Source organism: Sceloporus occidentalis, unplaced genomic scaffold (assembly GCF_023333645.1).
Source record: "Sceloporus occidentalis isolate IW3139 unplaced genomic scaffold, rSceOcc1.0.p SCAF_5, whole genome shotgun sequence".
Taxonomy (NCBI): Eukaryota; Metazoa; Chordata; class Lepidosauria; order Squamata; family Phrynosomatidae; genus Sceloporus; species Sceloporus occidentalis.
In genome coordinates, this window is record NW_028316985.1 from 130,775,303 (window position 1) to 130,788,461 (window position 13,159).

Here is a 13,159-nt window from a genome sequence, read left to right on the forward strand (position 1 = left end):
AATTATTACAAAAGCAAAATATTAAAAAAGGAAGCTTTAGAGAACTCCAGTGCTCTTTATCAGGTAAGATATCACAAAAACCAGGTTGCCTGGTAGATTCAATGGGAGGGATGAAGAAGAGAAGAGGAAAAGAAATACTGGCTTGATACTGGAGTTATAAAGTCTGCAGAGGCCAGAATCTCAAGAGCAAGCTAGGATGAGGGCAAATTAGGTTAACAGCCAAATAGGATAAGATTGTATACATTCAAATTAGCCTCTACTAGGTGATAACATTGGTATTAGCAGGCACCCAAGACTTTCTCTAAAACTCCTGAGAACAAGAAACAAATAATGGTCAAACCCATGTTTGTTTGTTTGTTTGTTGCTTTGTTTTTTACAATACTGTGTATTTTTCCATCTTTAAACAAAAAACAGAGTTTCCTTATTAGGTGGAAAACAGAAACCAGTCAGTTTTTATATTAACAACATTGGACACAATTTTAGCTGGTGTATCAATTTTTTTATTAAAAAAAACCCAGAAGCCAAATTAGGTACCTTCAACTTACAGTTGGAGGAGATGAACACAGGATCGTAGTGACAATATATTCTTCAGTGATGTTGAAAGGGGAGACATCCACTGCTTGCTTGCTCTCTCTCCATACACAGGGCACATTCTGATGGCCAATTAGTGGCTAAGAAAGGAGATGTCCAGGCACCATCCAACAGCAGTTAGACAGCCATGAAAAAGGGACAGGGTAAAGGTCCCAGATCTTTTGTAAAGGACTTCCAGAAGGTTGACATCTTTTCCTTTTTCTCCCTACTATCCAAATTTAGCAAGATGGTGCCCAGGTGACTCACCATCCCTTAACCATTAATTGGGCTGGGGAGTGGGCTCTAGCAACATCAATCTGCATTGCACAGAATCAAAGAATACAAGCCATGGTTTAGGGGGCATAAAATCTTCTTTATGTGATGTAGGATCACACTATCCTCACACCAAAAAATAAAAAATAAAAATAAAGATATCCAAGTTGGCCACAAGGCAAAAAAAATCGAGAATTCATATTAGGACAATTGTCATACGTATTAGGTAAAAGAAATAAAAACCAATTGATGTGTGAGAGACAACTTGCTTTAACCAACATGTCACTAACCAAGGGGAAATTAGTTAAAAAAAAAAAAAAAGCAAAGCAAAACTGGCCCATCACTCTAAAAGAAAGGAAACAAAACAAACATTTCTCCCAATGTTTTGCTCTATCCCTCCCTTAAATTAGTGTAAAAAAAAAAAAAAACCCACCTTATGTACTGAATTTTAAGGAAGATCCAGAAAACTCTGTAGAGATGCTGGGTGGCTGTCTACACATGTATTATGCTGTGCCACCTGATACCACTGCATCTGGCATGAATTACTCCCTCTGAGGTCACAACAGGCTACCCAGCAGGCCCATAGCTAGCCTGGGGCAACCAGGCCACCACCCCGGGGGCCCATGCCAAAGAGGACCCCAAAGACAATACAAGAAAATTAAAAATGAAATATAGTGCCCCCGAATATACTTTCTGCCCCAGGGCCCCTAAAGGCCTAGCTACAGGCCTGCTACCCAGCCATGTGATCAATGTTGGGTGCCTTGTTTCTGACCTAAGGAGAAGAGAATTGCATCAGCAGCCCTGGTGCTGGGCAGCGCAGTGGAACATGTGTGCAGAGAGATTCCCAGAATCACTACAGAGTGCAGAAGTAATGGGGGAAATCTGTGGCAGCTCCAGGGCCAAAATACTCTGAGAACAGCCCAGAGAATTCTGGCCAGTGTAGACAAGCCCCAAGTGTTTCATTTCAATGGCTTTTTGTGGTATACTTGACATGGGTCCAAAAGAAACTGCAGAAATAATCCCGGTTGCTTTAACTGCCCTGGCTCAGTGCTAGGGAAAACTAGGATCTGTAGTTTGTGGTGGCACCAGAGCACTCTGACAGAAAAGGCCAAATACCTCACAAAACTACAGTTTCCAGAATTGCCTAGCATTAAAGGGGTCTCAAACTGGATTATTTCTGCAGTGTGTTTTGAACCTCTGATAGCAGATCAAGTTCAGTTTTAGAAAGACATTATATGTGAGTCTAAAAGATGTTGGCTGCTGAAATGGTCTTGAGGGTTATATCTGATTAATGGTGTGGATTTTGTTTGTTTTTAGTTTGGTGGCCACGAAAGAAACAGACAGTGCAAGATCTCGTAGCATGCCAATGTCCCCATCGGATTTCCTGGATAAATTAATGGGTAGAATGTCTGGCTACGATGCAAGAATCAGGCCAAACTTCAAAGGTAATTTAATCATCCAGGTATTCATTGGAATACAATGTTTTCATTTGTGCAAAGAGATGTTTTAGAAAAAAAAATATTTTGAAAGCAAGGAAATAGAGTTAGCTAATAGTCTGAAATACAGCTTTGATCATTCACAGTTCAGTATATACCTTGTTGAAATTTCTGGTGACCTTGCAGAGTCAAAGTTCAATTGTAGAAGAGGATGTTTATAGCATTTTGAGGTGACAGCAACACAGCAGAATTCAAATGACAAGAAAAACAAAAGATGTTTACAAGCAGGGTTTTGTTTGAAAGTGGTACTCACTCTTGTAAAAACAGTGAAGTATGTGAATCAAAATAATGAACAGTAAAGGAATGCTGCATGTTTTTACTGCCAAGCAGCTCTGTAGTATGCCTGTTACTAGAGGACAAACTAAATGTGACAGCAGTGTCACAGAGATCAGAGAAGAGGGGCAAGCCAAGGTTGTTTTCCAACCTCCTGACCTTGCCCTAGTCTGTTTCTACCACAAGATCTCCCCCCCCCCTCCTCCCCAGGCAGGAAGCTAACACAGAAAAAAATGTGGAGCATAGATTTAACAGATTTCTTATGACATAAGCTTAAATGCGTATACCTTACTGTTATTGCTCTTATTATTCAGAAACCATAAAAATGATTTAATGTGTTATTAAATTCCTTTCTTAAATGATCTGGTAATTAGTATTAGCTAAGGATATGCACATCTCTCTTAATATTGCCCTAAATTTTTGTTTTTCCAGCATTAGGCATGTTCAATTGGAACCATACCAGTTTATGACCCTTTTTTTTTCCTAGACAGAAATTGGTATGCATTCATAGCATTCAACTATGTGCAGGTTTCCAATTGTATGTTTTTCCAACATTCTTGTTGCTTCACAAATTGCTTTGTGAACTCAATATATGGATTGCTGGCTATAAAATATGTTCAGGTACATGTTTGGGCCTAGAAGGTGTGGTTAAAAACTAATGCATGTTACTGCAATTAAAAAGAATATTTGTTTATTTCAAAGGAAATCAGAACTCGCATAGTTGTTAACAATAAAAATTAAAAGTATTTTTTAAAGTAGCTAAAAAGCATTTAAAAAAGACAAGGTACATTCACTGTTGTTCAGGCCAAATCCACTTTAGATTGAGTGGAATAAATATGAGATATTATGCACTGTCTTTAAAACTCATATTGACCCAGGAATCCGCTTTTTTCAAATAATTAGGATGGTTAGATGAAGACCTCAGCCGCAACAGAGCTAAGACCATGACTCTAAGGCCCTTTCTGTGTGGGCTAAAAACAATTGCCTCTTCCCATCCACTTAACAGGGAGACCAGCAAATTGGATAACAGTTGACCCACTCAGCACAAGAATTGGGTTTTACCCCTCTTACTGCAGGTTTTCCAAAGTCCTCAATTGCTCCAGATCTTTCCTGGAGAAGAGATGGCTAAGAGGTGATATGGTAGTCCTGTTTAAATATTTGAAGGGGTGTCATATTAAGGATAGAGTAAGCTTGTTTTCTGGAGCTCCAGAGAATAGGACATGACACAATGGATGCAAGCTACAGGACAAGAGATTCCACCTAAACATTAGGAGGAACTTCCTGACAGTAAGAGCTATTTGACAGTGAAACACATGCCCTGAGAGAGTAGTGGAGTCTCCTTCCTTGGAGGTCTTCAAACAGAGGCTGGATGTCCATCTGTCAGGGATGCTTTGATTGTGAGGTCCTGTGGTCTCTTCCAGCTCTATGATTCTATGATTCCTGGAAGATCCAGAGCCATCTGTTCTGCAGCGGGGCAGCTCACCACATGAGTGTTCTGCTGAGCCACCTTGTGTGTCCATTGCTGCTGCCAGTTGCTCACTCTGAGGTCAGATCAAGGCACCCAGCCATGTGACCATCACATTTTGATCTCAGAGGAAAGAGACACACAGTGGAAGCAGATATGATGGGTAGCTCAGTCAGCCACCCAGACGCAGCATGGAGGGCTCTGCAATGGGAGAGAGTCAAACCAGCTTCAAGACCAGCATATTCTGGGCTACCCCATGCTGGTGCAGACAGAGCCTTACATATACCATTAATTGTTATCTTGAAATCTGTTAACAGAGAGTTCAGACTAAATATAGAAAGGAGGGCACAGTTGTCAATAGGGTTGTAAACATGCGATTGGGCTGTAGTTCTTCACATTGTCGATTTAAAGTCATATGGGTTGCAATTTCTCACATGTTTTTTCCAAAGAAAGCAATGAGAAATTTTAGCAATTTTCTTTCTGTTGCAAGAAGTCTTTGAAAAATGTTCATTGCTGTTCTACAAAAAATTCACACAAGGTTGTCTTGCACAGTGAACAACATTTGTCCATCCAATTGGAAGAAAGAGACATTCATTCTATCCCCGCATCAGCCTGCACTTTGTCATGGAGTATCATTTAACTTCTTGTCTTTCATATCATATGAAAATATTCCTTTAAAAACAAACAAAAACATTTTAAAACACAGTTTTAAAAAACATACATAATTAAACAAGTGCAGAGGCCCTACAAAAGTGTACAATCTCAGGTGCCTGCTGATCATACAAGCAAATAATAAAAAAAAGAGCCAACCTGATTTCCCTTTGAAAAGATTTCCACAACTGAGTGCCTATTAAAGACAAACCTTTGTCAGAGAAAAGAAGTGGAGAGAAAAAGTGGCAAAGAGCATTCTGACATTCTGATTTTTTGTTATTTGTTGTTAGCTGTCCTCAGGTTGGCCCTGAGTCGTGGCAACCCTGTGGATGAGACATCTTCAAGCCCCATGTCCTCTACTGCTCTGCTTAAGTCTTGTAGATCCATACCTATGATCTCCCTAATTGAGGCTAGCACCTGTTTATGTGGTCTTCCTCTCTTTCTTCTTCCTTCTTCCAGCTTCCATAGCATTATTGTCTTTTCAAGTGAGTTTTTTTTAGTCCTTCTCATGATGTGGCCAAAGTACGACAGCCTCAGTTTCATCATCTTAGCTTCCAGGGAGAGTTCTAGCTTGTTCTGTTCTAGGACCCATTTATTTGTTTTCTTTGCTGTCCATGGTATATTCAGCACCACATCTCAAATGAGTTGATCATTTTTTATGTTCACCTTCTTCACTGTCCAGCTCTAACATCCATACATGGTAATGGGAAATACTATAGCTTTGATAATTCTTACTTTATCATAGAATGATAGAGTTGGAAGAGACCACAAGGGCCACCCTGCATGCAGGAACACACAATCAAAGCACCTCAGACAGATGGCCATCCAGCTTCTGTTTAAAAACCTCCAAAGGAGACTCTACCACACTCCAAAGCATCGTATTCCACTGTCTAACAGCTGTTACTGTCAGAAAGTTCTTCCTAATGTTTAGGTGAAATCTCTTTAGTGCTCAGTTGTATGTCTATACATTTTACGATCTTTTCTAATTCTTTCATAGTCGTCTTTCCCATTCCTACCTAGTCTTCTTACTTCTTGGTTGCAGTCACCATTCCAATCAATATTTGATCTTAGGTATGGGAATTCTTTAACTATTTAGATTTCTTCATTGTCTAGATTGAATTTATGACTCTATCTAAACAGTTACCAGCATGAAAGGAAAGCAGTAGCAGTTCACATCTCCCCTGGATGACAGCACACTCCTAAAGATGCCCATTGTTACAATTTGGTAACCTTGAATAATCTACTAATCTTTATTGAGATAAACAGTCAAGGATAAATGTTGTTGTTTTTAGGTAACTGTACTTGTGTTTAGATAAATGGTGTATTTAGATCAATGTTGCATTTAAGTTAATAGTTGGAACATACCACATTCTTATATCTTTTACTCTGAAGACTGGAACAGCCCAATACGCTATTGACTGATCAACCAGTGAATAAAGAGGGCAGACACAGAACATGGGTTTCAAAAGGGCCACTTTATTAAGGCGTGTTACACACCGCCCAGAAGGGGCAGTCTCGCACTGCTGCCGGTTGCTCCGCGATGGAGCCGCAGCAGCCAAACCGTGCGGCTCCCTCGCAGAGCAAAAAGAAGCCCCAAAATGGCGCTTCTTTCCGCAGTGCGGATATGACGCTGCGAGGCACCAATGGCACACTCGCAGCATCATATGTGCTGCACAACGTGCAGACGCAGCACGTCCGCTACGTAAAGATGGTGGCCCCCGTGTGGAACGGGCGCCACCATTTTGTATGGACTCAGTCCATATTAGGGTTAGGGGCATCTGGAAGGGACGCCCCTTTCTAACCCTAATACGGACCCAGGCCGTACTATAGGCCCATTTGTAACGGGCCTAAGTTAATTATTTAATATTTCTTGGAAGAACTGCAACTAAAAGGGGAATATACTAGTGTGGGAGCAGCTGCAGCAGGTGGTCCTTTCCATAGATCTCCTCTGCAGCTTCCCCAGGGCGATGACACTTGAGCCCCAAGGGTAACTAAAATCCGTTCCGGACCCCCCCCCCCCCCGCATAAAACAAAAAATATGTATGCTCAAGCCCCAGTACAAGTAATGGAGCTTGTGCTCACGGCATTGTGTGGTGGTAGAGGTGTGCGTGCACCACAGGTGCACACACCATTGTTTCTTCAGATGCACAGCACCAGAAGAAGCAGCACTGCTTTCAGGGTATGCTAAAAGCAGCATATAATGTGCCCACATATGACGCAGGTGTACTGTAGTTTCCACCTAAATGTAGAACAAGAACATGTGGAGGAAGCCCACTGTGCTCCTCTAACAAAAATGGCAACAAGCCATGCCAATGGAGGCCTCTCCTTCCATGCCACTCGAAGACAACACCTTCTCCCAATCAAAAGAGGTAGAGCTCAGGGTGGCAACACAACCAAACACCTTGGCTTTGCTCCTGAGTTTGCTAACAGCATCTCTGGGATGCTGCTTACTTTTAAATCATGGTCTTATGGTCACAGGAGGCCAGTAAACCACACCTCCTTCCCCAATGACTATGCCGTGGGGGGATCTGTAGTTCCATTTCTACTGAATCTAAAAAGCCAAATGTCCATAGTAGAGTAAATGGTTGTTCCTAAATCTGAAGAGCAACTCAGCAGATTATTTCACTTGAGCAGCTTCCTAGCAAAGGGGAGTGATTTAGTACGCCTCTATGGACAGATGTTCCACATGTACTGATCCCTGGTGACTGAGGTTTTTGCTTGATGGGGAAAAATAAAACTAGGTTGGTACACAAGTGAACTTGCACAGTTACATAAGTTGTGAACGTCTGATGTTGTGTCAGTATCATCTTAATTGGCCTGTACCCTGCAACTCCACACAACCCCAGCTTTGTTGCTTAAGCCAGTCTCATTTACCAACCATAGTTATTCCTATCAGCACCTAAAATGTCAGGTTCAGTCCAAGGTAACATGAGATAGCACAGAAGATGACTTCAGGCAAACAATTTTAGACAAAACAATCTCGGGCCCTTTTCTTTGAATCTTTTAAAGACCTCTGGAAAAAGATTAGTAGAAAGCTTATGGCTTAGCGGTTCATTTGGTGATTGGATTGGAGAGCTTATCATCGACACAATGCAATCACACCCATCTGGTAAAGCTAGTGGGTAGAATAAAGCAGATGTTTAGTTGTCAGTGGGGTATACCACACATTTCCTAAATATAAAATGGTTGGAAGCTTTTATTTATACATTGTTGGAATTCAGAAGAGATGAAGACCTAATTTGACATGTTGTGCTCCTTTTTAGAATCGTTAACTTGTTTGATCTTCTGATGAATTATGCAATTTCCAAGCGAGAGATGGGTCTATTGCCAAAAAAATAAGCATTTCTTTTACTTCATTGAGCAACTTTCCATTACTTTGAGAGCAAATGTTGCCAAATAGCACATCTTTCTGAGTTTCTTCCCTAGAGACAACTTTATGCCATTTTCCTAACATTTTCATATTCATTTAATATTTATTTATAGATAATAGTGTGTGTGTGTGTGTGTGTGTGTGTGTGTGTGTGTGTGTGTGTTAGTTACTGGTCTGGATACTTCATTGGTCTCAATTAAGGTCTCTAATATTAAGGGAACCTCAGATGCACACTAAGCTGCAGGGTCAAATCTGGATTGTAAGAAATGGGCCTGAACAGACAGACCAAAATAAAGCTGCTTCGGGTCACTTTGGAGGTATGCTATTTAAATGATGCATGTGTCCTAAGAGGCCAGAAGTCACACCAAAGCCACGCTCCAGTCCTAGCAGCTTTGGCACAGCTTCTGACCTCTTAAGATGCATGTGTCATTTAAACAGCATACCTCGAAAGTGACCTGAAGCAGCTTTATTTTGGCCTGTCTGTTCGGGCCCAAATATTTCAGGTATAGATATTGCCATTTAGTTGATAGAGGTGGTTTAAACTGCTCTTGCAAAACTGAAAACATTCATAACCAACACTAAATATCTGATTTAAGGTAACAATCCCATTGTCAACTCATAACTTGCATAAAAAAATGATTCCGTACCAATTTTCAAATCTGGATTTCTCAGTGAAATCAATTCAGCATGAGTATATGGGTCAAACTGTAGTTGATGAAACAGCATTTGCCAGTTCTAACTGCTGAAACTCTTGGGTGGACACTGCCCTTTTTAATAAAATAAGGATCAAGTACTATCCATTTGCCATAAATGAAGACTCCAAGGGTGGCCAAGGTGGATTCTGTACTTTAAGTGGATATATCCAGGAATTAATACAAGATAACAGATATACCCAGTAGTGTGTAAGAAGATCTGAAAGGCTGAACCCTCCTTCTTTGATTGGAATTTGCATCCTTTTCATTTAAATTCTAGGAGGAGATCTCCCTTGCTCCCTAAATCTTATATTGAAATGAATCACCTGAAATAAGTCCCTAGGGATAATTATACCCCAATAAGTAATAGAATTTGGGCAATATCAAAGTTGACATAATTTAAACATGCTGGAGTCTACCTTGTCTTCCACAGACTAGGACCAGTTAATTGAAAATCCAGATTTTTTTTTTTATCAAGGAGAGAGAAAGAACATCGATTGGGGGAAAGGGCTTCTAAAAGTGTACCCATAATGCGGAATTAAAGCAGTGTGAGATCACTTTTACTGATATGATGCTGTCCTACATAATCCTGGGATATGTAGTTTGGTGGGCACCAGAGCTCTCTGAAGACCAGACTGAATACTTCACCAAACTACAATTCCCAGGATTATGTAGGATACAGTCATGGAAAACTGCTTTAGCATCAAAATACTTTAATTTGGCACTGTAGGTATACCATATGTCATGCAAAGATGGTGATTTCTGATATCTGTAGTACAGAAATGTGTTGTGTACCTTCAAGTAATTTCTAATTTATGGTGAACTTAAGATGAACCTATCAAAGGATTCTCTGAAGCTGAGAGTGTTTGACTTGCCCAAGGTCATCCAATGGGTTTCCATAGCCAGGTAGGGATTCCAGTCCTGGTCTCCATAATCCAACTATGGCTCGCTGGGTCCTATAATATTGAAATACTGAAGAAATAATACTCTATTTGTCTTGACACCAAGTTTTGTTACATATTCATCCTAACAGCTTCACATCATATTTGAAAAAGCTTTGATCTTGTATAAAAGACCATTGAGTGAGCCAGGGCATAGAGTTTTTCATAGCATTGTTCAACCATGTTCAGGCAGTTAGATTGTTTTTCTGTACTCATTTTCAATTATGGATTGTGTTTTGCATTGTTTGCTCACTGCTGACTTTCATGCAGGAAAGCATTAGCAGCAACTGAACTGCTTATTCCTTATGACAGACTAGCTCATTATAAATAAGCTTAAAAAATGGTTTTGGGTTTTTAGCCTGTAGCAAAATGGTGGCAGTGCACTCTTCTAATCTTCGAGTGATTCTGTTGCTTTATTAGTTCAGGCATAATCTGATGGTCCATCATAGTTTTTATTCTTTAACAAGGTTCTTTTCCATGTCAGATGCTGATTCCCATTTTTACCCCAGAATGACCTTAGGTTCACTTTCAGTTTCCTTGAACTAGATATGAACATTTATTAGTTGCTCTCAAAAGCATTTGTTATCTTTGTTATAGCACTCTAGGCAATATGTAATTACAGTGCATCCACACCATACGTGGGCACACCATACGTGGCTTTCAGCTTATGCTGAAGCCATGCTGTGGAATAACAATGGTGCATGTGCCTGTGGTGCATGCAGTACTCCACAGTGCATGCACACACCCCATTGTTTTCAATGGGGCTTGAGCATACCTGTTATGTGAGGGTGGTGGTGTCCAGAACAGATCCCCTGTGTAAAGGAAGGGCCCACTGTATTTCCATTTTACTGATGTGAATCTGCAACTGGGATACTCATCTTCTCCAAGCCACCCAGTGGTTGATGACAAATAAAAATTGTTAAACCAGATATTCCAACATTTAGGTCTAGCACTCAAGTGTTTTGAAACACATTACACTCACTTTGAAAAATAAGTGTTCACTTATCACCAGAAAGTGCAGTGGAGAATAACTCAGGGCTGGAGGACAAAAATATATTAGAGATGTAAATGATATTTTAAAATGTTTTGAAATGTGTTTAGGAAAAACAATGGCTTTCTCCAGGACTGGAAAATCTGGACAAGGAGAAGCCTAGATGGGTGAGAAGCTTTGCAGTTCAGGACTTATTTTTCATGAAAAAAAATGCACACATCTATTTCCTTAGGTGCGCTCTGTGCAGGAAATTTGGTTCTGCACAGGAAATGTGCAAAAAAAGTGTGGCAGGGTTGTGTGTGATTTCATTTTGTTTTGATTTGTTTGTTTTTTCAGACAATAAGTCCTCAACTGTGACTGGTTTTTAAAAACTGCAGCTTCCAATGATTTTCTCACAGAGAGAAGAAAAATGCTAAAATTATTCATTTTAGCTCTGGTGCCTTTGCCTGTGAGCTCTAGTGTCTGTGAGAACAGAATTTTCAAAATTTGCAGCCCTTTAATATAGTTAATCTGTGTAGGATACTGGTGGAAAAGAAGAGCTTGATAGAACTGTAAATATGAAGCTAGCATGTTTTCCTATCAAATAAGCTTCTAATAGACCCCAAAGGATAGATTTCTTTTTGAGCCAAAACAGCATGATTGATCTTAGATAAGCCTTAAATATTTGTTATAACAACAGTGTAGAAAAATACAGAAAGAAAGGAAGTTGATAGCAGATAGTCTTGTGCAAAAGAGAGGAAAAGTAATGAAACAGATCTGAAAAACCTAAATGTGGGAATTAGCTGAAAGGTACAACTAGCCTAGAGAAGAAGGCATGAAAAATAGTCTGTAGAAATTAATCAAAAGAAGCCAAACACTGGAATAAATGGAGAAGTATAAAAGCACATCTGTTTTGTGCTTTTAAAGAAATTTTAATGTTTGTTCAAGATGGATTCCATCTTAATTTCCTTTAAATATACATGAGCAATGGGAAACTTGTGCCTCTTCTCCAAAATCTAAGAACGTTAGCACTTGGATTCATGCTGTTCTAACGTTGATATCTTATGAAAAGAAGACTTTGATGGGATACAGACCGCCCCTTTTGTGGGATACAAACCGATGGATCAGGGCCTCAGTGGCCACAGTGGCAGCCGCTTTTCCAAGCCTCAGGGAAGGGGCAAAATGACGCTTCCCCGCAGCCTGGAAAGGGGTGTCCTTGGGGCTGTGCCAGTGATACCCACAGCGAAAGGAGCTCCGTTTCAGAGCTCCTTCCGGCACTGCTGAAAGGGCGCTACAAGCACCCTGCAGTGGTGCATGTGCGTCACGGCCGTGCTGTGCTGTTTGGCTGTGGCGCAGCCATGACGTCTTAATGGCGGCTCCCATGTAGACAGGGCCCTGCCATTTTTATGCCGTGGTTACATGCTAGGGTTGTGGGGCGTCTGTAAAGGATGCCCCAAGGCAACCCTAGCACGTATCCAGGCTGGTGCAAAGCGCCGGTCTGGATACCACCTTTGTACTAAACCACAAAAGGACAAATTGCAAATAATTTGGTAGATTGTATGTAGAATGGGGCTAGGGGTCATTGCATGCTCCTTCCAACAGGCCCAACTGAGCCCTAAATTAAAAGTTTTTTAAATGTTCCTGAAGGTTATGCATTCATGGTGATACGTAACCACCCTCTTCTCCTATTGAACACAGGATTATTCCTATCAGTAGAATACTGTGTGTGCCAGTGTCATGTTGCTGCATGAGGCAGAGCACCAAACAGCATCCCTGTTCCCTCACTGTCAAGATCTATAATACACAAACCTTCTGGTGTTATTTTAAAACAGGAGGAAGAAATATCACATCAACTCTTTCTTCTCCTTAACTGTAAAAATGCAAGAATAAATTAAATAACTAACTATTTATTTTATAGCCATGGCATGCAAAATCTGCTGTTTGAGGTGGTTTCCCCCTATTGCCTCATAGCATGTCCAGTCCTGTCTATCTCCATCTTATCAACAGTTCAGAAGTGCTGTTCATACTCCCCTAGGTATTGGCTTTGAATGGACTTTCTTGCTTGTAGGACCTATTTGCATAGATGAAATAGCATATCAGTTAATAAAGTAACAATTCGGTTCACTAATCTACCTGGCTGGATTTCGAATTGTCTTTAGCTCACTAGCTCTCAACCATTTTGAAAATCAGGAAACAGCGGTTGGTGCATTCAAACACACATGAGACAAATTGCTATGCAGACAGCTTTCAGGAGGATTTTCTTTCTTGCACCTCTCCAAATGTTTAATATTAAGGCAGAAAACATGTCTAGACTGTCTTTGACAGATACCTGAGGGAGTATGTCCTTTTTCTTCTGTTTGACAACCCCCTCTAACTTGTCAGAGGAGTAAAATATGATTGGATTTATCTTAAAGGAATAGATCAAACTCAAAACAGTGTCAGGTTTTTTTTAGTCATC

The 13,159-nt window shown here is 40.5% G+C and overlaps 1 protein-coding gene across 3 annotated transcripts in view; it reads left to right on the forward strand.

Moving 5' to 3' along the window:
• Nucleotides 1–13,159, forward strand: part of GLRA3 (glycine receptor alpha 3) — a 106,359-nt gene that overhangs the window by 26,317 nt on the left and 66,883 nt on the right. For 2 of the 3 annotated variants that reach the window (XM_089525455.1, XM_089525456.1), the window contains exon 2: nt 2,161–2,288. The exons of the other annotated variant lie outside the window; for it this stretch is intronic. In XM_089525455.1, coding sequence (XP_089381581.1) covers nt 2,161–2,288 — 128 coding nt within the window. The remainder of the gene's footprint in view (nt 1–2,160; nt 2,289–13,159) is intronic. 3 annotated transcript variants of the gene reach the window in all.